Source organism: Pseudophryne corroboree, chromosome 4 (assembly GCF_028390025.1).
Source record: "Pseudophryne corroboree isolate aPseCor3 chromosome 4, aPseCor3.hap2, whole genome shotgun sequence".
In the NCBI taxonomy this organism is placed as follows: domain Eukaryota; kingdom Metazoa; phylum Chordata; class Amphibia; order Anura; family Myobatrachidae; genus Pseudophryne; species Pseudophryne corroboree.
In genome coordinates, this window is record NC_086447.1 from 382,651,700 (window position 1) to 382,676,463 (window position 24,764).

The window sequence follows — 24,764 nt, forward strand, 5'->3', positions numbered from 1 at the left end:
TATAGCCCTGATGCTCGCCACCCCATGTTTAAGCTCAAGACAATGACGGGCAAACGGTTGATCACTGTGGCCTTTCTCCAAAGCTTTTTTGATGGCACTTCTATGTAAAGCCATGCGTTCTCTGAACTGGCGTATGGTCTTACCGACATAGGCAAGGCCACACGGACAGGTCAAGATACACAACATGTGTAGAAGTGCATGTAAGACGATGTTTAATAGCTATTTTTTTCCCAGTTAACGGGTGATTAAATGAATTACCTGTCATTAAAGTATTGCAGGTGGCGCATCCTAGGCACCTAAAGCATCCTAATTTAGCTCTTAAAAAGTGAGCATCATGTGTACTAGTCAACTGAGTGACGTCTAGTTTAACTATGTGGTCACCTATATTGCGACCCCTGGTGTAACTGGGTAATAGTGAAGTCTGGGCCAAGGATGATAATGCCCCCTCTGTTTGAATAATTGGCCATAGGGCTTTGGCCTTTCTGATCCTCTGTTTGGTAGCTGTTGTATATCTATTAACCCATGGCAACCTGGGACTATCGCCCCTACAGGGTCTAACTGAGGGATTCAATGCTTGCTCCCGCGGGATCTTTAGGGCTTTGGATTTTGCTTTCTCTAGCTCACCTAATGGGTAGCCCCGTTCAGCAAATTTGGCTAACATCTTGTCCATGGCTCTCACTGTTTCTACAGGATCTGAAGTAATGCGACGTATCCGCATAAATTGTGAATAGGGTAAGCCCCTTCGCAATGAGCTGGGATTGCGAAGGGGCTTACCCTATTTGCAATTTATGCGGGTACGTCACATTACTTCAGATCCTGTAGAAACAGTGAGAGCCATGGACAAGATGTTAGCCAAATTTGCTGAACGGGGCTACCCATTAGGTGAGCTAGAGAAAGCAAAATCCAAGGCCCTAAAGATCCCGCGGGAGCAAGCATTGAATCCCTCAGTTAGACCCTGTAGGGGCGATAGTCCCAAGTTGCCATGGGTTAATAGATATACAACAGCTACCAAACAGAGGATCAGAAAGGCCAAAGCCCTATGGCCAATTATTCAAACAGAGGGGGCATTATCATCCTTGGCCCATACTTCCCTATTACCCAGTTACACCAGGGGTCGCAATATAGGTGACCACATAGTTAAACTAGACGTCACTCAGTTGACTAGTACACATGATGCTCACTTTTTAAGAGCTAAATTAGGATGCTTTAGGTGCCTAGGATGCGCCACCTGCAATACTTTAATGACAGGTAATTCATTTAATCACCCGTTAACTGGGAAAAAAATAGCTATTAAACATCGTCTTACATGCACTTCTACACATGTTGTGTATCTCTTGACCTGTCCGTGTGGCCTTGCCTATGTCGGTAAGACCATATGCCAGTTCAGAGAACGCATGGCTTTACATAGAAGTGCCATCAAAAAAGCTTTGGAGAAAGGCCACAGTGATCAACCGTTTGCCCGTCATTGTCTTGAGCTTAAACATGGGGTGGCGAGCATCAGGGCTATACTGATCGACCAAGTCCCTAGGACACTCAGAGGGGGTGATAGGGATAGAACGCTTTTACAGCGAGAGTCCAGGTGGATTTATAAATTGGGGACTCTCTCCCCTCGAGGCCTTAATGAGAATCTTGGCCTCCAGTGTTTTCTTTAACTACAGATGTGTCCACTTACATCTTTGCTTTTTTTCAAATTTGGCACAACATTTAAAACACGGCTCAGCTGTTTTTCACAAGTTGCGAGTGAATGAACTTTAAAATTTTTGTTTGCCATAATAGAATATATATAAAGTAACATATTAAAGAAGCAAATTAAGAAAAATCACAAGGCATGGCTAAATCTCTCAGTCTATGGCATGCAAAACTGTGCCATATATGGCGGGATATAGCAAAGATGTATTTGGACACATCTGTATATACTTGGATTAAGGCAGTTTACTCTAGGGGGTAAATTTACTAAGATTCGTATTTTCCCGTTTCAGGTCAAAGTTCAATCACGAATGACATCGAAAGTGTAAAACTGCAACTTTTTGAATTGATTACGACTAATTTACTAAGCTGTCGTATTCGGGTTTTTCTTTTGTTCCGATGTCGATGTCATTCGTGGTTTTTTTTCTATTTTTACGGCAGTGATTAGCAAAACACTGCCGACTTTTTTACAATGAATCTCGGCCGGATCTGTGTGATCCGTGCTGGGGTTCATTTTTTTTGTTTTTTTTAAATTAAACACTGTCAAATATTTAAAAAAAAATTGCGTGGGGTCCCCCCTCCTAAGCATAACCAGCCTCGGGCTCTTTGAGCCGATCCTGGTTGCCGAAATATGGGAAAAAAAATGGCAGGGGTTCCCCCATATTTAAGCAACCAGCATCGGGCTCTGCGCCTGGTCCTGGTTCCAAAAATACGGGGGACAAAAAGAGTAGGGGTCCCCCGTATTTTTAAAACCAGCACCGGGCTCCACTAGCTGGACAGATAATGCCACAGCCGGGGGTCACTTTTATATAGTGCCCTGCAGCCGTGGCATCAAAAATCCAACTAGTCACCCCTGGCCGGGGTACCCTGGGGGAGTGGGGACCCCTTCAATCAAGGGGTCCCCCCCCAGCCACCCAAGGGCCAGGGGTGAAGCCCGAGGCTGTCCCCCCCATCCAATGGGCTGCGGATGGGGGGGCTGATAGCCTTTGTTGTAAAAGAAAAGATATTGTTTTTAGTAGCAGTACTACAAGTCCCAGCAAGCCTCCCCCGCATGCTGGTACTTGGAGAACCACAAGTACCAGCATGCGGCGGAAAAACGGGCCCGCTGGTACCTGTAGTACTACTACTAAAAAAATACCCAAAAAAACACAAGACACACACACCGTGAAAGTATAATTTTATTACATACATACACACATACATACATACTTACCTTATGTTCCCACGCAGGTCGGTCCTCTTCTCCAGTAGAATCCAAGGGGTACCTGTTGAAGAAATTATACTCACGAGATCCAGGGGTCCAGGGTCCTCGGGGAATCCAGGTGTAATCCACGTACTTGAAAAAAATAACAAAACGGACACCCGAGCCACGCACTAAAAGGGGACCCATGTTTGCACATGGATCCCCTTTTCCCGACTGCCAGAAACCCACTCTGACTGATGTCTAAGTGGGTTTCTTCAGCCAATCAGGGAGTGCCACGTTGTAGCACTCTCCTGATCGGCTGTGTGCTCCTGTACTGAGTGACAGGCGGCACACGGTAGTGTTACAATGTTGCGCCTATGCGCTCCATTGTAACCAATGCTGGGAACTTTCTGCTCAGCGGTGACGTCACTTTAGGTCAACCGCAGGGCAGAAAGTTCCCAGCATTGGTTACAATGGAGCGCATAGGCGCTACATTGTAACACTGCCGTGTGCCGCCTGTCACTCAGTACAGGAGCACACAGCCGATCAGGAGAGTGCTACAACGTGGCACTCCCTGATTGGCTGAAGAAACCCACTTAGACATCAGTCAGAGTGGGTTTCTGGCAGTCGGGAAAAGGGGATCCATGTGCAAACATGGGTCCCCTTTTAGTGCGTGGCTCAGGTGTCCGTTTTGTTATTTTTTTCAAGTACGTGGATTACACCTGGATTCCCTGAGGACCCTGGACCCCTGGATCTCGTGAGTATAATTTCTTCAACAGGTACCCCTTGGATTCTACTGGAGAAGAGGACCGACCTGCGTGGGAACATAAGGTAAGTATGTATGTATGTGTGTATGTATGTATGTAATAAAATTATACTTTCACGGTGTGTGTGTCTTGTGTTTTTTTGGGTATTTTTTTAGTAGTAGTACTACAGGTACCAGCGGGCCCGTTTTTCCGCCGCATGCTGGTACTTGTGGTTCTCCAAGTACCAGCATGCGGGGGAGGCTTGCTGGGACTTGTAGTACTGCTACTAAAAACAATATCTTTTCTTTTACAACAAAGGCTATCAGCCCCCCCATCCGCAGCCCATTGGATGGGGGGGGACAGCCTCGGGCTTCACCCCTGGCCCTTGGGTGGCTGGGGGGGGGGGACCCCTTGATTGAAGGGGTCCCCACTCCCCCAGGGTACCCCGGCCAGGGGTGACTAGTTGGATTTTTGATGCCACGGCCGCAGGGCACTATATAAAAGTGACCCCCGGCTGTGGCATTATCTGTCCAGCTAGTGGAGCCCGGTGCTGGTTTTAAAAATACGGGGGACCCCTACTCTTTTTGTCCCCCGTATTTTTGGAACCAGGACCAGGCGCAGAGCCCGATGCTGGTTGCTTAAATATGGGGGAACCCCTGTCAATTTTTTCACCATATTTCTGCAACCAGGATCGGCTCAAAGAGCCCGAGGCTGGTTATGCTTAGGAGGGGGGACCCCACGCAATTTTTTTTGAAAAAATAAGCACTTTCCCACCCCTTCCCACTGATATACATGCACGGATCTCATGGATCCGTGCATGCCTATCCAATCATGAATAAAAAAAAAAGGTCTGTTTTTTTTTAGCACTTTTTTCCGAGTTGTAATTTTTCACGGCAGTGTTTGTTTGTTTTTTGCTTTGCACTTCTTAGTAAATGACCGAGATTCATACTTAAACAGCCGCGTTTTGACCGATGGTGTATTCATTCGTGATTTTTTTCCTAGGACTTCAAAATATTACGAATGCCCTCATCACTGCCGTGATTATTGCTTAGTAAATTACCGAGATGACACTTTGATGAAAAAACGGCATCTCGGTCAAAATCGGGAGCTTAGTAAATTTACCCCTAGGTGTGGGTCGTCATAGCATAGCGTCAACAGTGTTGGCCCCTACAATCTTGAGCATCGCTATATTGCATATTTATTTATTTATTTATTAACAGTTTCTTATATAGCGCAGCAAATTCCTTTGCGCTTTACAATTTGAAATAACAATAACAAACTGGGTGATAACAGTCATAGAGGTAGGAAGGCCCTGCTCGTAAGCTTACAATCTATAGGGAAATAGGCATATGTACACAAGATAATATTCTATTTGACCCAGTTTAGTTTAATTGTATGATTAGGCCATATGCTTATTTATTTATTCACTAATGAGTATACTACATATAGCTGAGGTCTGTACTAGGTTCTGCTATCCGATTGTTAGAGTTTTTTATGGTATCATGCACGATGTATGTATGTATTATTGTATTTTTTCACTTTGTTTTCTCTTCTTTTTGTTAATGTGGTTGCCCAGGTTACCACCTTGCTTAGCGTTGCCGGATGACGTCACGGGTCAGCAGCACGAGACCGCTGAGAATCCCCTGGTGTCCAGCGGGCACAGCGTCAGGTCACCATGGAGACGGACTAGCAGCGCGGCTGGATGACGTCAGGGGAGAGCGACGCGGAAGCGCTGCAGGGCGTCCGGACGATCACCTTGGCGCCGTCGAGCAGGTGAGCAGGTGAGCTTTATTCCAACATGACTGTTTGTTCTGGGTTAGGTATAAATGTTTGTTTTGTGATCAGTTTGGGTTGTTAAGGCCCTGAGGACGGGGCAAGTCCCCGAAACATGTCGGTACATTAAACTGACCTTTCTACACCTGCAAAAGTCTGCGTGAGTGCCGCCTCTATTCTTTCCACATATATATATCTGAGATAGAGAGCAGTGCAAGGTCCAGAATTATTAGTAAATAACACTGACTTTTTCCATCAAGAAAAAGAAAAAAGAACCAGCACTCACATTTCGGTGGCAGCGTTTTTACTTGAAATAGATCCATACATTCAAAATGTAATGGCAGCAGTAGCCCAACAGTCGTTTCAACCACAATCAATTGGTCTTCCTCAGGGGCTGAGTAAATAGCTAATGATGCACTCGCTTCCAGTGATGCTTTGAGAAATGTTTGTGGTTATCCCTTCAGATTGCTGCACTGGGTGCAACAATGTGTGTATGCATTATATTACTATATATTACGAAATATACTATCATCAAGATTAATATTTGAATTGTTCAATGGACAGACAAATTCCAGAAGAAGATATAAATTGTGTTTATTAGCTTTTGTGCTTGTAATTGCCTGCATGCTGTACATTTTGGGTCCACTTTAAAAACGTTATACCCTGATTTTGCATCAGATTAATAACATATATTGGCTGAAGCATTTGGTTGTATTCAACAGTAACTTTAAATATAAATGTCTCTGACCATTAGTCACTAAGCAGACAGACTCATATATTATTCAAACTTTATTCACTGCCTTCTTATCCACCAATAATTCTTTATTATCTCCATCTCACTCACAGTTTTTATAGTCTAACCTATAGATAGATGGATAGATAGATAGATAGATAGATAGATAGATAGATAGATAGATAGATAGATAATATATGTTAATGTGTTTAAAAGGGGTCACAAAGAGTTTAATCACTGGGAATGCAGTGCTTAAACATTGTATTTGCCTGCACATATGTAACATCCTTCATTGTGGTGTAATATAATTGATTTGCTTATATCCTAATTCCCCTTCACGCATGGCCTGGGTTTTTGCTGAGGCTTGTGACTCAACTCGGGTTGGGAGTCCCAGGTCACCTGTAGAGTTAAAGGCATTACCTGTGTCACAATGACACAGGTTATGATGAAATGTAGCTTACTGGTGGGCACAGAATTGCTTGGAGATGATATCATCTCCAAGTGTCCACTGTAAACTGGAAGATGCGGGCTACTGGAAGATCCAGGTCTGGTGGGAATGGTGATGACCCTGGAATAATCCAGGTTCATTACCCATGTGTGAAAAGAGGTAAGTACTGAAACCCCGTCTTAAACCCGTGCTCAGTGTCCATGGTATGAGACAGGTTAAAGCTGGGGGTTATTTGTGAAAGGGGTATAAATAATGTCTTGCCAAACCTATCCATCCTCAAATTAGTTTAGAATCATAGTGTCTTTCTAGCAACCTTGATTTCTCAAATATACTTAAAACTGAAGCAAGATAAAGTAGAGCTTATACTCTTTATTACATACACATCAACCTTTATTCTTGATATTTTTCGGATAGTGATAATGTTTCAATAAAATCCCTGTTCCAAGTCTACTGTTTTGTAGGCAATTTGTTTATCTACCCTTTCTATCGCATTCACTTCCTCTCCAAACCTTGTTAATTTCACACATGCAACATTTCCAAAATATGTCCATTCTCTTTGGGGTCTACGTACTAAGCCTCAGTGAGAGATAAAGTGGATGGAGATAAAGTACCAGTCAACCAGCTCCTGTAAATTTTCAAACACATACTGTAACATGGGAGTTAGGAGCTGATTGAATGGTACTTTATCTCCATCCACTTTATTTCTCTCTGAGGCTTAGTACATAGACCTCAAAAGGTCATATGCAACAACATATCCTCTATCTCTTAGTATATTGCCACAGTCTGCCCTCAGGAATACTTTCAGAGTCATTTACACTTTCTAGCAATTCATATTAGCTTCTCTTGTACTAAGCCTTGAAGAGAGATACAGTGGATGAAGATAAAGTACCAACCAACCAGCTCCTATCTGTCATTATTCAAACACAGTCTGTAACATGACAGTTAGGAGCCAATTAGCTGGTATCTCTGTCCACTTTATCTCTCACCAAGGCTTAGAATTAATTTGTAAATACAATCTTGAAAATTGCTGTCCTTCCACAATCTCTTATATCTCTACTGTTATAACCTCTTCCTACAAAATTCTCTAGGCTCTCTACTGTATTGAACCTCTTTTAAGAGAATCTTTGTCTTGCACTTGCAGATTCTGACCTAATCTTTATCTTTTATCAAAGGCTTTCTTTAAACTAAACAAAATTCAGGGATCTATGCAAGTTCTTTTGCATAGATCCCTGAATTCTTCTCAATCACATCTACGTATCTGCTTGCTACAATACATCACTCTAACATAAGAAATAATATTTTTGCAATACAGTGTTTCATGGATCACAATAATTAACTGAAGCACTGACACCTTACAATTGAGGTTTGAGTTACTATTCATTAACACAACGCTCCATTATGTATTATTTTTACTAGAGATGAGTGGATTCGGTTTTACTCGGATTTACTCGGTTCTCAAAATGGCATCTGCTTGGCTATCCAAAACACGTGACATCCGTGAGCCAATAAAATACCATTTTGAGAACCGAGTAAATCCGAGTAAAACCGAATACGCTCATCTCTAATTTTTACTTTTACAAATTGTAATTGTCATTTAAAACAAAATGTTTTAAAACCTGCTAAAAGTAAAGTATAATATGCTATCATTTTCCCTCAGATTATTTTTGTGTGTAAAAACTGATATTTTGCCTTCCCTTTAATAGATAAAGTATGTGGGGAAAAAAGTTAAATATCAAAACCAAGACATTGGAGACCAAAAATTGTATAACATATTTAAACAAATTTCTTGTCAGCAATAAATATTTTCAAGAAAGCTGTGCTAATATCTACTTATAAATTAGAAATTGCAGAATGATCTGCATTTTTGTTACTTGCCATATTGATGGAGCTTCAGTCCCACTTATTTCTAAGAAATCGTATCCTTCTTCCAGTTGAAAATCTGTAAACACCAGCGCAATAGTGTCCCCAGGTTCAGCAAGGATAGTCCATGTGCAATCTGCATTGTTTTCATATTCCGAGGGGAAGTGAGGACTTGAAATGATTCCACTTGTTCCTCGTAAAGTCCCGCCACATGCTCCTTCAGCTAATGTATAAAAGGCATAAATTATTATAATTATTATTATATCATGTATATGTTTTATAATTGATATACCACAACTAAACTACACAGCTATGACACCCATATACTGTATACAAATTTGCCCAGTACAGTAAAGATTTAACCAGGGGGTAATTCTAATTTACGATGGGAATTTCCTATAAATGTAGATTTTAAGATGATTTGAAATTAGGATTCATTCTAGACTTGATTTTGGTGTAATATAGTTATCAATTTGGAAAATAAACAATGTGTTACATGTAAATATTAAATCTGCTTTGCTTTAAGTATAAAGACTTCTAATTTGTGAAAGATAAATACATAAATCATTATGCAGTATGTATGTCACAAATTAAATGCAGCAACAACTGGACAACAATGTATACAATACTAAAAAGGGTGTAAACATTTTGTAGGGAAATATTTACACCCTATTTTATAAAATGTTATTTTTTTTAAATCATATTTTCTTAACTGCTGGGATAAGTTAATTCAGCAATACAATTTGTATGCAAGAGAGTTATAGTGTAATTCCAAACTGAAGGCTGTTTTGCTCGCCAAGCATTATAACATTTATATTTTTAACATAAAGGGCCTGATTCTGAGGTGGGAGTAAAGCAAAAAAGAGCAAGCTTTGTATTTTTGCACCTTGGCATTACCAGTATTTGTGGGCTGTAAATGTAGCCACGCTCATCTTGGCTACATCTGCCACAGATTGGCAATCTTGGAGCGGCTAGGCACACCCGTATTAATAATAATAATAATAATAATAATAATAAAATAAAAGAATGATCATTGCTAATGTTTTCCAAGATGCATAGAGCTGTATTTTGTTTTCCTGTAAACTGTTTGAAAATAAACTATAGACTATAGACTACACTCCAAGCATTTCAAACCCTCAGAAAGGCTTTTCTGATTTGAGACATTTGAATCCCAGAATAGAGAACATGAAAACACAGAATTATTTGAATTGGAGATCTTTAGAGATAAATATAAATATTGGTCATGGAGTTGACCGTGAACTTACAGCTGATATCACCTCAGAAAAAAAGAGAAGAGGTGAACAGTTTTAAAAATAATTCTTGATGCAATTATTTTCTGTGCCAAAAACTATTTAGCTCTTCATGCTTTGTGTGACAAATTTTGACAACTTATCTCAGGAATATTCCTAAATTTGCTCGATGTCATTAGCAAATACAATTATAATTTAGCAGGTCATATTAAAATACATAAGAAAGGCAGTGTTAACTATTTTGCATAAAATACAAACAAAAACCAAATTGCGCTCAACAGTCAAAATATATGTATTTATTATAAAATATATAAAATACAGCAATTCTCCCGGGAGTGCAATAATTATAAATGAATAATCATAAAATGTATACGGTACAGAATCACTGTGTCCTGATATGTTACTAATTAGCAGATATTATGAAATAATTGCAACAATATGGCCACAAACAATATGATGTATTGAGCAGTGATGGTAATAATAATACTCTTTTATACACCATATAGGTCTGTATGCTGGTAACAACTAACTTGTTGTATAAAGGTCCCCAGACAGTCCTTGTTCCGTGCAAGCATCTATTGGTTTGCAAAAAGGTTACCTTGTAAAGGATTATTATGGATGGGCACTCAAGTGCATGTAACGGTGAAAGGATGAATTGTGTCCACTGAACAAAGTTCGCTGTGGCGGTGTTTTGGCAGGGAGAGCCCGGAGTAATGTTTCTATAGCCAGCCGTTTTACCCCCGCACGGGGGAGGGGAGAACGGTGTCTGAGAAAGCCGTCGGGTTTGGAATGGAATGTAGCCGTGCACAGGCTGTGAAACCCAGATGGCTAGATGTACTCTGTGACACGGTGTACTTGCGTTCTCACCCACAAAAGGCTGTGCTTACCTCCCACGGGCAGCTCCGACTGAGCCTCCCTCCGATTCACCTGATGTAGACACGGGACTGTTGGAGCCACAGATATGTTCCCCTGGCCGTATGTGCGAAGTTGCCACACTCTAGATGGTGTTATCGGAGTTGCGTCTCCTGGCTCAGCTTCAATACGGACTCGCTTAGGTAATCCACCGGCTGTGTCAGAAAGGCACCGGAGCCCCGGCGCTTGATCGTCAGTACGGTGATGTAGCTGTGCAGTGTAGCGGCCGTCAGGAACCAAACTCCTGTGTGGGCTGATATTGTCTGGACTTCAATGAATGAAGGGTACACCTGTATCCTTAACGCGTTTCAACGCCAACAGGGCGTCTTCTTCCAAAAAGGACCTGCCTTTTTGGAAGAAGACGCCCTGTTGGCGTTGAAACGCGTTAAGGATACAGGTGTACCCTTCATTCATTGAAGTCCAGACAATATCAGCCCACACAGGAGTTTGGTTCCTGACGGCCGCTACACTGCACAGCTACATCACCGTACTGACGATCAAGCGCCGGGGCTCCGGTGCCTTTCTGACACAGCCGGTGGATCACCTAAGCGAGTCCGTATTGAAGCTGAGCCAGGAGACGCAACTCCGATAACACCATCTAGAGTGTGGCAACTTCGCACATACGGCCAGGGGAACATATCTGTGGCTCCAACAGTCCCGTGTCTACATCAGGTGAATCGGAGGGAGGCTCAGTCGGAGCTGCCCGTGGGAGGTAAGCACAGCCTTTTGTGGGTGAGAACGCAAGTACACCGTGTCACAGAGTACATCTAGCCATCTGGGTTTCACAGCCTGTGCACGGCTACATTCCATTCCAAACCCGACGGCTTTCTCAGACACCGTTCTCCCCTCCCCCGTGCGGGGGTAAAACGGCTGGCTATAGAAACATTACTCCGGGCTCTCCCTGCCAAAACACCGCCACAGCGAACTTTGTTCAGTGGACACAATTCATCCTTTCACCGTTACATGCACTTGAGTGCCCATCCATAATAATCCTTTACAAGGTAACCTTTTTGCAAACCAATAGATGCTTGCACGGAACAAGGACTGTCTGGGGACCTTTATACAACAAGTTAGTTGTTACCAGCATACAGACCTATATGGTGTATAAAAGAGTATTATTATTACCATCACTGCTCAATACATCATATTGTTTGTGGCCATATTGTTGCAATTATTTCATAATATCTGCTAATTAGTAACATATCAGGACACAGTGATTCTGTACCGTATACATTTTATGATTATTCATTTATAATTATTGCACTCCCGGGAGAATTGCTGTATTTTATATATTTTATAATAAATACATATATTTTGACTGTTGAGCGCAATTTGGTTTTTGTTTGTATTTTATGCTTTTTGGAGGGATTGGCATTCCCTCTCCAAATCGCTGCTGACAGTCACATACATCACTACTCACCGAGCGCACAGCTGTATTACCTTTGTTAACTATTTTGCACCAGTCATCCAAAATGTATTAATTAACCTCCTTGGTAATACAGTGAGACAGTAGCAGAGGCAAAATATTATTCTATCATCTCCAGACACTGCACACAAGGGCAGAATGGATAGTGCAATGGTTAGTATTTCTGTCTCACAGCACTAAGGTCAAGGGATTGATTTCCACCATGGCCCTAACTGGGAGTTAGTGGAGTTTGTATATTCTCCCCGTGCTTGCGGGGTTTTTCTCCAGGTACTCCTTTCCTCTGGTAATCCTAAAATATACAGGTAAGTGAATTGGCTCACAAAAAAACAACCTTAGTGTGTAAGTATGTCCCATGTACATGGGCAAAGTAGATGGCCCAAATGTTTCTTAACTTCCGTCATTCTATGTTTCAATGTAACAGCTATATGAAATACTGTAATCAGGATTTCTGACGGACAATGTCAGTGGAAGAGAGCTCTATAGCATTTATTGAAACTACTTGGAAAAAAGACAGTGGTCTTGCTGCTGAAATATGTAGAACAGAAGAGTTATAAGGATGGCTTAGATCTAAAAAATATTTGTGGATAGGGTTATGACAATAGAGCAAATACAGCGGAAATATATTAGTGTGCAATGAAGACTAGACCAACTAAACAATCTGGATAGATTTGTTCCATGTGCTGCACATTCAGTCAGCTCTTCTGTGTCATACTTTGGAACTGTTCAGAGAATATTTGCTTTTTTGTCAGTCCAACAGTCAGATGAGACATATTGACCAATATTCTCAAAATCACCCTCAAAGCTTGTAGTAACACCAGATGGTCATTAAAAGTTCATGCTGTGAAGTCATTAATTGCCAGGAGTTTTTGAGGCACTGCACCAAGTATCTAGATATTAGGATATAGAGGAATACAGCCCCAGAAGGGGATGAAATTGCACTCACCAGACTTCAAAGGTGTAGTTTTCAGTGTTTTTATTCCAAACTAATAAATACCCAATGCCAACATTTCAGTCCGAACAGGGACCTTTTTCAAGGCAAAATAGCGGTATCAAAATAAGACAACACAGGGGAGCAACGTGATCTGTGTTGTCTTATTTTGATTCCACTATTTAGCTTTGAAAAAGGTCCCAGTTCTGACCGAAACGTTGGCATTGGGCATTTATTCATTTGGAATAAAAACACTGAAAACTACACCTTTGAAGTCTGGTGGGTGCCATTTAATCCCCTTCTGGGCCTGTATTCCTCTATATTATTTGGATATTGCTTGCAGTATCCCTTTAATGGCACCCCAGCAGCTGGCTCCTGTTGGGTGAGAGTGCTGGTCTTATTATCTATAGATATTCCAATATATATGTCACAGCCAGCGGGACTTCGGCTGCAGGGAGCCGGCGCTTACCCAATCGGGTGCTGTAGACCAGCTCTCATTGGTGCTGCATCGGGCGGAGGCGGCCAGTGAGAATGGCGGCTGATGATCAGCTGGAGGTCCAGGAGAGGTCCAAACATCCAGAGTCACAGCGGCGCTAGGCACAGTGTGCTATCATCTTCAATAGAATCACATGATCTGGGGTCCAATCAGAGCCTGGATCGAGGTAATTCAAGCTGCAACAATCTCAGGTCAGGACAGGGTATTTCTGGGAATATTCTGGGGCATTCTGATGCCAGTACAATATCTGCTGCAGCATAGTCTGCATGCTTGTGCTCTGTGCTCCCAGTTTCCAGAGTAACTCCTGTTCCTGGTTCCTAAAATCTTTCCATTACATTATCAGAATCTCCGCTGCTCTTGCGCATACCTACCTTGCCTGTAAGTCCAACTGATGACATCACTCCATCACTGACACCTCATTACCATCACAGCCAGTGAGAGTCTGACGCAGTCCCAGATCACGGTATACTGGTGTTCTCGCACCCCCCAGTGCAACCATCTTGGACTGATGGATCTGGCACTATCCTCATTGCCTCTGTCATCTTTGCTCACAAGTATAGCCACTTCATGAGAAGGAACTTCATTCAGCCTGCTCACTTTCATCCAGGAGGTACCAGCTCTCAGTCTGGACATGGTCCAGTAATTCCAGTTTCCACCAACACCTTTGAGACCAATAAGAACTTGGTCCAGTCCACCAGATTCCATTCCGGAGAGTCCGCCTGCAAACCTGAGCCTAGTTCGGAATCATCAGCTCCAGCAAGAACCTTACTGACAATATTTTACTATTATCTTTTATTTATATCATGCCACACATATTCTGTAGGGCTTTACAGACAATATTTGGCCATTTACATCTGTCCCTGCTCCAGTGAAGCTTACACACACACATGTACACACACATTCACGCTATGGTTAAATTTGTTGGGCACCAATTAACCTACCAGTATGTTTTTGGATTGTGGGAGGAAACTGGATTACCTGGAGGAAACCCATACAAAAACAGGAAGAATATGTAAGCTCCACACATTTAGGGCCATGGTGGGAATCAAAATTATTACTTTAGTGCTATGAGGTAGTAATGCTAACCATTATACCGTCTGTTTATGATACACAATACTGTTACAATTGCATATTTTTGTAATATTTTTACCATTGCATTATTATTATTATTATTATTATTATTATGTCTTACAGCTCTCACTGGCATAATAATATGGATGGATAATGACCATACTTGTAGGATTGGCATAGACTCTGATCAGAGGCACAGAGTCTAATTTATTGGTGATCTTCACCAGGTAACCCTCCAGAGTTTTGGAATTAACTGCAGCCGATACACAGATCATGGCCATCTGACTGGATTCCTAATTTATGGGGATGGTGGACACTGAAGGAATTAAAAGCAGATAGGAAACTGGGCACTATGAGCATACTGGAGCATAGTCAACTGAAATGGGACAGTAGCAGGAGGGTAGTGCAGTATTAGAGGACTGGTAGAATCAGGTCAGGAGAAAAAGCCACGGTCAGAACCAAGAAGTTAAAAGGAGCAGTAACAAAGGAGCAGGTGAGGAGAATTGATAGATAGGATCAGAACACAGGAGATTACACTAGGAATCGTAACAGATAAAAAGCTAGAGTACAGGAACTGAGCCTATTAATCTGGCACTGAATAGTGCTCAGGGACTACTTTATATAACAGGAGATTTAAATTTGGCAACAAATGTATTGCTTTCAAAGTTTAAACAAATCAGCATGCTCGTCCCTATGGAAGTCGCAGCCACTTGTAACAGCTGCTGGGAGTAGAGCCATATCAGCAGTAGAGGTGGGGAGAAGATCACAATGGTCCCCACAGCAGCCAGGGAGAGGGACATCTGGCAGCGACTGTACTCTCACAGCCCTGGTGAACCAGCACTGCTCAACCCGGTAAGTACTAATTAGACTCTGATGTGCTGTGACATTAAGCTGTATTACTATTTTAATTTTTATTCATTTCTATTCTTGGCCTTTAAAGAGTTTCAATTACACCTTTTCCATTGTATAGAAAACCAATTACAGACGATACCCACTGTTCACCAGATATTAGGTCACATGTTATCTGGCCCTTTATTTTTTGAGAAATGTGCCAAGTTGCTTATCCCTTTTACTTGTGATGTGTTGAGGAGTGTGGATCCTTCTAAAGTGTGCATCGCATCAAAGGTCTTTCACCTGCACTACCATTTTGCACAACTTTCTTCTTTTTTAGGTGGGTATTTTGTTACTTCCTGTACTAAGCTGCATTCTTTGCTTTCACATTCTACAATAGATAAATAATTTTAAAGATTGTCATAACTCCAACAAATTTGCACAATTCCAGTCATTTTGGTGAACTGAGAGATTATATTTTATTTTTTATTGACTCTTAGAATGTTGCATGTGGCTTATGTTATTTGTGAGCTTTATCTGTGTAATGGTTATAACTTGCCTTTTGTTTTACAACTAGAATAGGGCTAAATTTACAAGTAGTGCTGCTAAATGGACTGTGAGTGAATTTGCCCAGAGATTTCAGTTGTCCACCCCAACTAATCTTGTTTCACTGTCCAGTGTAGTCTCTCTAATTTATCAACTGCATTATTACTAATATACTACTAACATAGCAATGTAGTAGTGTGGTGGTTAGCATTGTTGTTCAACAATGTTCAATTTAAAAAATGAGCAGAGTTTTTTTTCCATGTGTTTGTATGGGTTTACTCCAAGTGCATCCGTTTCATGCCAAAAACGTACAATGGCCCTCATTCCGAGTCGTTCGCTCGGTATTTTTCATCGCATCGCAATGAAAATCCGCTTAGTACGCATGCGCAATATTCGCACTGCGACTGCGCCAAGTAATTTAACAATGAAGATAGTATTTTTACTCACGGCTTTTTCATCGCTCCGGCGATCGTAATGTGATTGACAGGAAATGGGTGTTACTGGGCGGAAACACGGCGTTTTATGGGCGTGTGGTTGAAAACGCTACCGTTTCCGGAAAAAACGCAGGAGTGGCTGGAGAAACGGGGGAGTGTCTGGGCGAACGCTGGGTGTGTTTGTGACGTCAAACCAGGAACGACAAGCACTGAACTGATCGCACAGGCAGAGTAAGGTTGAAGTTACTCAGAAACTGCTCAGTAGTTTGTAATCGCAATATTGCGATTACATCGGTCGCAATTTTAAGAAGCTAAGATACACTCCCAGTAGGCGTAGGCTTAGCGTGTGTAACTCTGCTAAATTCGCCTTGCGACCGATCAACTCGGAATGAGGGCCAATACTCGTAGGTTGAATTAACCTTAGCACTGTAAATGTGTGTGTGTGTGTGTGTGTGTGTGTTTGTGTTTGTGTCTGTGTGTGTGCGTGAGTGTGTTCATGTGGAAGGCAATATAGATTAAAAACTTAACTGGGGCCGGTACTTAGGTGAATGATTAAATATTCAATACTGTTGTGATAGTATTATGTATTAGTAAAAAATTTGATATTTTTGTGTTTGTTCACATTAATTTCCTCTTGCCATTTGTATAAATAGATTATTGAATTATATTTATAACCTGTTGAGCAGTAATTAGGAATGTATTACAGTTGTGCAACTTTTATGTATGTTTAGACTGCAAAGCTGTCCTATGTGCACAAAAATAATCAGAAAACATTTGCTGAGATGAATGGATAGTGTATTTATTTTTCTTTTATAATCTGTCTTACTCTTTTTTTAATTACTTAATTATTTAAATTTCCAGGAATAGTGAATATATAATTCTTAGCAACACTGATCTAACTAAAATAAGGCCAAAAAACAAGGGTGGTCATTCCGAGTTGTTTGCTCGCTAGCAGTTTTTAGCAGCCGTGCAAACGCATTGTCGCCACCCACTGCGGAGTGTATTTTCATTTTGCAGAAGTGCGAATGCCTGTGCAGCAGAGCGACTGCAAAAACATTTTGTGCAAAACAAGACCAGCCCTGTACTTACTCTTCATGTGCGTTGATTCTAATGTTGGAGGGTTGGCTTTTGATGACGCACACCCACCCAGTGTTCGCCCAGCCACGCCTGTGTTTTCCCTGGCACACCTGCTTTTTTCTAAGCACTCCCTGAAAACAGTCAATTAACACCCAGAAACTCTCCTTTCCTGTCAATCTTCTTGCGGCCACCAGTGCGAATTCAAATATTGCTAGAACCTGTGCAAACCCACAAAGGCCTTTGTACCCGCATGTCGCACGTGCACATTGCGGGGCATACGCCTGCACAGAAATGCTGATTTTTAGCCTGATCGCTGCGCTGCGAACAACGGCAGCTAGCGATCAACTTGGAATGACCCCCAATGTACCGTAAAGTTTACTTTCGTTTGGGTGTATCATCCAAGGCTATAAGATGTGCAATATGTGCATCTGACTGCATTAAAAAAACATCAGAGAGGTGGAAGGAAATGAGCAAACATAGTGGCATGAGAGGCTTGAAATCATTAGCAGTCACTCTGAAGACCATGTCAGTGGACTGTGAAGCATAGAATCAAAATGATCTGAAGTCCCAGAACATGTATAAATTTAGGAGATGAATAGAATGGTAATATGCGTATAGTTCAATTGGCCACTAAGGTCACACATATTTTTTTTAAAGCAGAATGGTATTTAAACTGAGCAAATTAACATTTGCTTGAAGAGATCAAAAAAGGTATAAAACACTAACATAAGTTTGCCTAGAAACATAATTAAATAACAAACAGAAAATAAACATTAAAAGTGACAATGACAGCAAGCAGAGGAGTCAGAAGACAGAGAAAGGGAAAATATCTACTGCAGGTTTATACAGTTGCTGCAAGCAGAAAATTAAAACCATCATTTGTTGAGTTTAATCATTGTTGCACTAAGGTACAGTAGATGCATATAGAGTCACATGGTGGACTTTCACAACCAGTCATATATAAAGTTATAAACCAATGCAAAAATACAGCTCTCTTCGATGATCTCTGCAAAAATATGGTAGTTATCAGCCTTTACCACAGGATTATTTTTACTACAAACCAGAAAGGACAATTTACATGGGGAGATTACTCAATGCAAGTTTTGTTTCAGAAGTCAAAATGTACCAAAATCATCCAAAATTACACACTATTGTGTGTGTGTTTTTTTATGTGTTGGTGTGGGGGTGTTGGTTCTATGTTCTGCACAGGGCCAGTGCTACCCACTCAGCAAGCCTGCAGGGATGCACAAGGCTAGAAAGGTACTTTCCCCACTTTAGTACTTTGCTGCTGTCCACTCACTGTTGCTGCTGCGCATGTCAAACCATATAACAGGCAGTGTGAAGAGCCCTGCTTCCTCCTCCTTCATTCACTGCTGAGCAGAGCTCCTATATGTAGCATCCCTCTTCATCTGTCACTCACTGCCAGCCCTGCTCCCTTCTCCCTCACTCCCTTCTTCCTTACTGACTACCAAACAGAGCTCCAGATGCACTTTCCCTCTTTCTCCCCATTCACCCTTTTGGATGACAGAGCAGGCAATTAACAGGTGATAAATAACCACAGCATCTCCGTCTATAGTACTGATCAAAAGAAGGTTCGGCAGGTAAGGTGGCTAATTTATGTGGGTGGGACTAAATTTAAATGACAGGCAGGCTGAGAGGTGTGCTGTGTACACAGAAAGTGGAAGCAGAAAGGAACTGTGTATTCCATTCACCCTTGCTGCAAATTGAGAGCATGATTCACTCCTAAATTCAGAGACCAATCTGCTGCCTGCCAGGGGACAAACCCACCTAACTGCCAGCCAAAGACCAGCCACACAAGTAAGTGGAGTGGGTGGCTTTATCCATTTAATGTTGTATCTCTGGGGCTGTTTATTACAAAGCTATTTCTACATATCCTGGGCCCCCACTATGTCTCCCTGTCACTGGCTGTGCTTTCTCCATCTACTATTGTACATAAGGGAATGTAGATTGTCACATTTAGTGCACTGAGACACTGAAGAATGTTGAGTTCGGCCTACTCCCCTGCTCCTGCCTGCATGTATTTGCTGACTGTCCGCTCCCGCTCCCTACTCCCAGCTAGTAGCAGCCAGGCTTGGCCAAAGAGCAGCAGCTGCCACCACCAGTAAGTCCATGCTCAGAGTCACTGAATGCAGGTGGCAGGGGGAGGTGGTGTGGGGCTTTGTCTTGGCATGCTTCTGTGTGCATGTGCCCGGGTCCCCCACCTCATTGTACACTCTCCCACCCATAATGTGTAAGAAGCATTACTGTGGGCATTATACAGTATATAAGGGGCATCACTACTATTATGTGTATAAGCGGCACTACTATTGTGGCGATTATGTGTATAAGTGGCAATACTGTGGGTATTCTGTGTATAAGGAGAACTATTGTGGGCATTATGTGTAATGGGCACTACTAATGCTGATATCTAATGTAATGTGAATAAAGGGCACTACTTAGTGTTATAATGTGAATAAATGACACTATCACATACCTTTCTTGTGAGAGCACACACCATTTTTGCAGTGCACACTTTTGGCGTGCACTGTCCCTTTGTAATGTATGGGAGGACGCAAATTTATTGGTGATAATATTATTGTAGAAATTATTTTAGTGTGCCTGGCAGAGCATGCTACCATTTGTAGTTCCACAATGGTTTTTAATCTTTTAACATGATCTTTCTCTTTTTATATTTATTTTTGTGTGGCATCCCCCCATTCATTTAAATTGGCCATTCTATCGGGTCATTCTGCCCTCACATGAAGGGAAATTTCAGACAATCTTAGCTATCTGAAACCAGTGATATTATTTATGCAGATTTCCATGGTAATCTGACTCTCTTAGATTCCTACTGCTCTACATTTTACAATGAAGAAATCTATGATTCCTCTGAAGGGGAAATGGAAGGCATTTTTTCCTGAGATTTTAAAAACTTTAAATGTATATGGTAGTTTACAGAATTTGCAAATTATCATGCAAATCACTGAAAATAGGAGACATCAGCTCTCCTCTTTAGTAATCTCTTACGTAACTTAGATGTTCTATTTATAAGTTTTCCACATCTCTGTTTATTGTACTACAGGTAGTTCCCTAATATTGTACTTTCTCCAGATCTATTTCCAAAACATATTTTTTAGAAGATGGTGCATTCAGTTTTCCTGACAACTTGGCAGATTTACACCAACATTATTTCATATAATATCTTAAGCACAGATTAAACAAAATCATCATAGGACAGACTACTACAATGCAATATAAACAGGGTTTTCTAAATACTGTAAGAGGTTGAGTTGCATAAATATATAATATAAATAATAGAGTATGAATAAGATAAGTGATGAGTTTCGACAGTTGTGTTTTCCATGTAAACCTCTCTTTTGTGCAAAGGGGTCTCTAATGACTTGGGTTCAAAAATAATGAATAATAAAATATTATGCTTAATATAAAACATATTAGTGGAATTGGTGTAAATTATATAGTACTACAGTAGTATATGTATACAACATTTGTATGTTTTCTAACTACAGTTAAGGGCTCCATATACTACAACGATATGTCTGAGGCTGAAGTCGGATGTAATTTCCCTTGATCTCCCCTGGGACCTTCCCTGGGTGAATCCATACGATTTGGTACTTTTGTGCTATTTTTGCATAAGATATATCGCACGCGATTGATGAAGCCGCTACACATCGCATGCAATATATCGTATGGCATACAATTGTACCATGAGATAAATCTGATGGGCTGGATAGAGGGCTACGGGGGCTGGGAGTGTCCTGAGAATGCCAGTCAAACTTCCCTGTGATACATCACATGCGATATATCACATGCACAAAAACACACTTTTTTCATCCGATTCCATCCAATTCCGATATATCATTAGTGCAGCATCAACGACCTAGGGGATCCTATCAGACAGCCAGGGGGACGCGCATCAGATTGGATATGATCTTAAACACATACAATTGTACACAATTTCATACAATATATCAAACGGATATATCGGAATTGTATGAAATAATGTAAAATCGCCCTAGTGTATGGGGCCCTTAGTCATACTTGTCTCAACCAAATATGGGATAACCTGCCTGAATAATAACATACAATAATATTTCAGTAGAAAAATAGGTTTAGGAACTCCTGGGGTGGACAGCAGTGGGCAGAGTTTTGGGTAATGTGGTAGAGATGAGCGGGTTTGGTTCCTTGGAATCCGAACCCCCCCGAACTTCAGCCTTTTTACACGGGTCCGAGGCAGACTCGGATCTTCCCGCCTTGCTCGGTTAACCCGAGCGCGCCCGAACGTCATCATCCCGCTGTCGGATTCTCGCGAGGCTCGTATTCTATCTCGAGACTCGGATTCTATATAAGGAGCCGCGCGTCGCCACCATTTTCACACGTGCATTGACATTGATAGGGAGAGGACGTGGCTGGCGTCCTCTCCGTTTAGATAGAGAGTGAGACACTTGATTTACTAGTAATTTAATGTTAGTAATTTTGGGGAGCATTAGGACTGGAGTACTCAGAGAGTGCAGAGTTTTGCTGATAGTTATACTAGTGACCACCAGTTTTATTTATTATTTAAAATCCGTTCTCTGCCTGAAAAAAAACGATACACAGTCACATACCATATCTGTGCTCAGCCTCAGTGTGCTGCATGATAATATCATCCATGTATATCTGACTGTGCTGAGTAGTGCTCACTGCTCACACAGCTTAATTGTGGGGGAGACTGGGGAGCAGTTATAGCAGGAGTACATAACAGTGCACACTTTTGCTGCCAGTGTGACTGACCAGTGACCACCAGTATATTGTCTGCCTGAAAAAGTTAAACACTCGTGTGGTGTTTTTTTTTTTATTCTATAAACGCATTCTGCTGACAGACAGTGTCCAGCAGGTCCGTCATTCATTATATTATAATATATACCTGCAGTAGTGATATATATATATTTTTTATATCATTATCATCCAGTCTATACTAGCAGACACAGTACGGTAGTCCACGGCTGTAGCTACCTCTGTGTCGGCAGTGCTCGTCCATAATTGTATACCTACCTGTGGTGGGGTTTTTTTTTTTCTATCTTCTTCATACTAGTAGTTTAGGAGTCTGCTGACAGTGTCCAGCAGGTCCGTCATTATATAATATATACCTGTCCTGCAGTAGTGATTTACATATATTTTTTATATCATTATCATCCAGTCTATACTAGCAGACGCAGTACGGTAGTCCACGGCTGTAGCTACCTCTGTGTCGGCAGTGCTCGTCCATAATTGTATACCTACCTGTGGTGGGTTTTTTTTTTCTATCTTCTTCATACTAGTAGTTTAGGAGTCTGCTGACAGTGTCCAGCAGGTCCGTCATTATATAATATATACCTGTCCTGCAGTAGTGATATATATATATTTTTTATATCATTATCATCCAGTCTATACTAGCAGACGCAGTACGGTAGTCCACGGCTGTAGCTACCTCTGTGTCGGCAGTTGCTCGTCCATAATTGTATACCTACCTGTGGTGGGTTTTTTTTTTCTATCTTCTTCATACTAGTAGTTTAGGAGTCTGCTGACAGTGTCCAGCAGGTCCGTCATTATATAATATATACCTGTCCTGCAGTAGTGATATATATATATTTTTTATATCATTATCATCCAGTCTATACTAGCAGACGCAGTACGGTAGTCCACGGCTGTAGCTACCTCTGTGTCGGCAGTCGCTCGTCCATAATTGTATACCTACCTGTGGTGGGTTTTTTTTCTATCTTCTTCATACTAGTAGTTTAGGAGTCTGCTGACAGTGTCCAGCAGGTCCGTCATTATATAATATATACCTGTCCTGCAGTAGTGATATATATATATTTTTTATATCATTATCATCCAGTCTATACTAGCAGACGCAGTACGGTAGTCCACGGCTGTAGCTACCTCTGTGTCGGCAGTGCTCGTCCATAATTGTATACCTACCTGTGTTGGGTTTTTTTTTTCTATCTTCTTCATACTAGTAGTATAGGAGTCTGCTGACAGTGTCCAGCAGGTCCGTCATTATATAATATATACCTGTCCTGCAGTAGTGATATATATATATTTTTTATATCATTATCATCCAGTCTATACTAGCAGACGCAGTACGGTAGTCCACGGCTGTAGCTACCTCTGTGTCGGCAGTGCTCGTCCATAATTGTATACCTACCTGTGGTGGTTTTTTTTTTTCTATCTTCTTCATACTAGTAGTTTAGGAGTCTGCTGACAGTGTCCAGCAGGTCCGTCATTATATAATATATACCTGTCCTGCAGTAGTGATATATATATATTTTTTATATCATTATCATCCAGTCTATACTAGCAGACGCAGTACGGTAGTCCACGGCTGTAGCTACCTCTGTGTCGGCAGTTGCTCGTCCATAATTGTATACCTACCTGTGGTGGGTTTTTTTTTTCTATCTTCTTCATACTAGTAGTTTAGGAGTCTGCTGACAGTGTCCAGCAGGTCCGTCATTATATAATATATACCTGTCCTGCAGTAGTGATATATATATATTTTTTATATCATTATCATCCAGTCTATACTAGCAGACGCAGTACGGTAGTCCACGGCTGTAGCTACCTCTGTGTCGGCAGTCGCTCGTCCATAATTGTATACCTACCTGTGGTGGGGTTTTTTTCTATCTTCTTCATACTAGTAGTTTAGGAGTCTGCTGACAGTGTCCAGCAGGTCCGTCATTATATAATATATACCTGTCCTGCAGTAGTGATATATATATATTTTTTATATCATTATCATCCAGTCTATACTAGCAGACGCAGTACGGTAGTCCACGGCTGTAGCTACCTCTGTGTCGGCAGTGCTCGTCCATAATTGTATACCTACCTGTGTTGGGTTTTTTTTTTCTATCTTCTTCATACTAGTAGTATAGGAGTCTGCTGACAGTGTCCAGCAGGTCCGTCATTATATAATATATACCTGTCCTGCAGTAGTGATATATATATATTTTTTATATCATTATCATCCAGTCTATACTAGCAGACGCAGTACGGTAGTCCACGGCTGTAGCTACCTCTGTGTCGGCAGTGCTCGTCCATAATTGTATACCTACCTGTGGTGGGGTTTTTTTTTCTATCTTCTTCATACTAGTAGTTTAGGAGTCTGCTGACAGTGTCCAGCAGGTCCGTCATTATATAATATATACCTGTCCTGCAGTAGTGATATATATATATTTTTTATATCATTATCATCCAGTCTATACTAGCAGACGCAGTACGGTAGTCCACGGCTGTAGCTACCTCTGTGTCGGCTGTGCTCGTCCATAATTGTATACCTACCTGTGGTGGGGTTTTTTTTTCTATCTTCTTCATACTAGTAGTTTAGGAGT

General features: G+C 41.4%; 1 protein-coding gene across 1 annotated transcript in view; it reads right to left on the reverse strand.

Moving 5' to 3' along the window:
- CSMD1 (CUB and Sushi multiple domains 1) overlaps positions 1 to 24,764 on the reverse strand; it is a 2,470,978-nt gene that overhangs the window by 1,204,041 nt on the left and 1,242,173 nt on the right. The window contains 1 exon segment of the mRNA XM_063916678.1: positions 8,445 to 8,652. Coding sequence (XP_063772748.1) covers positions 8,445 to 8,652 — 208 coding nt within the window.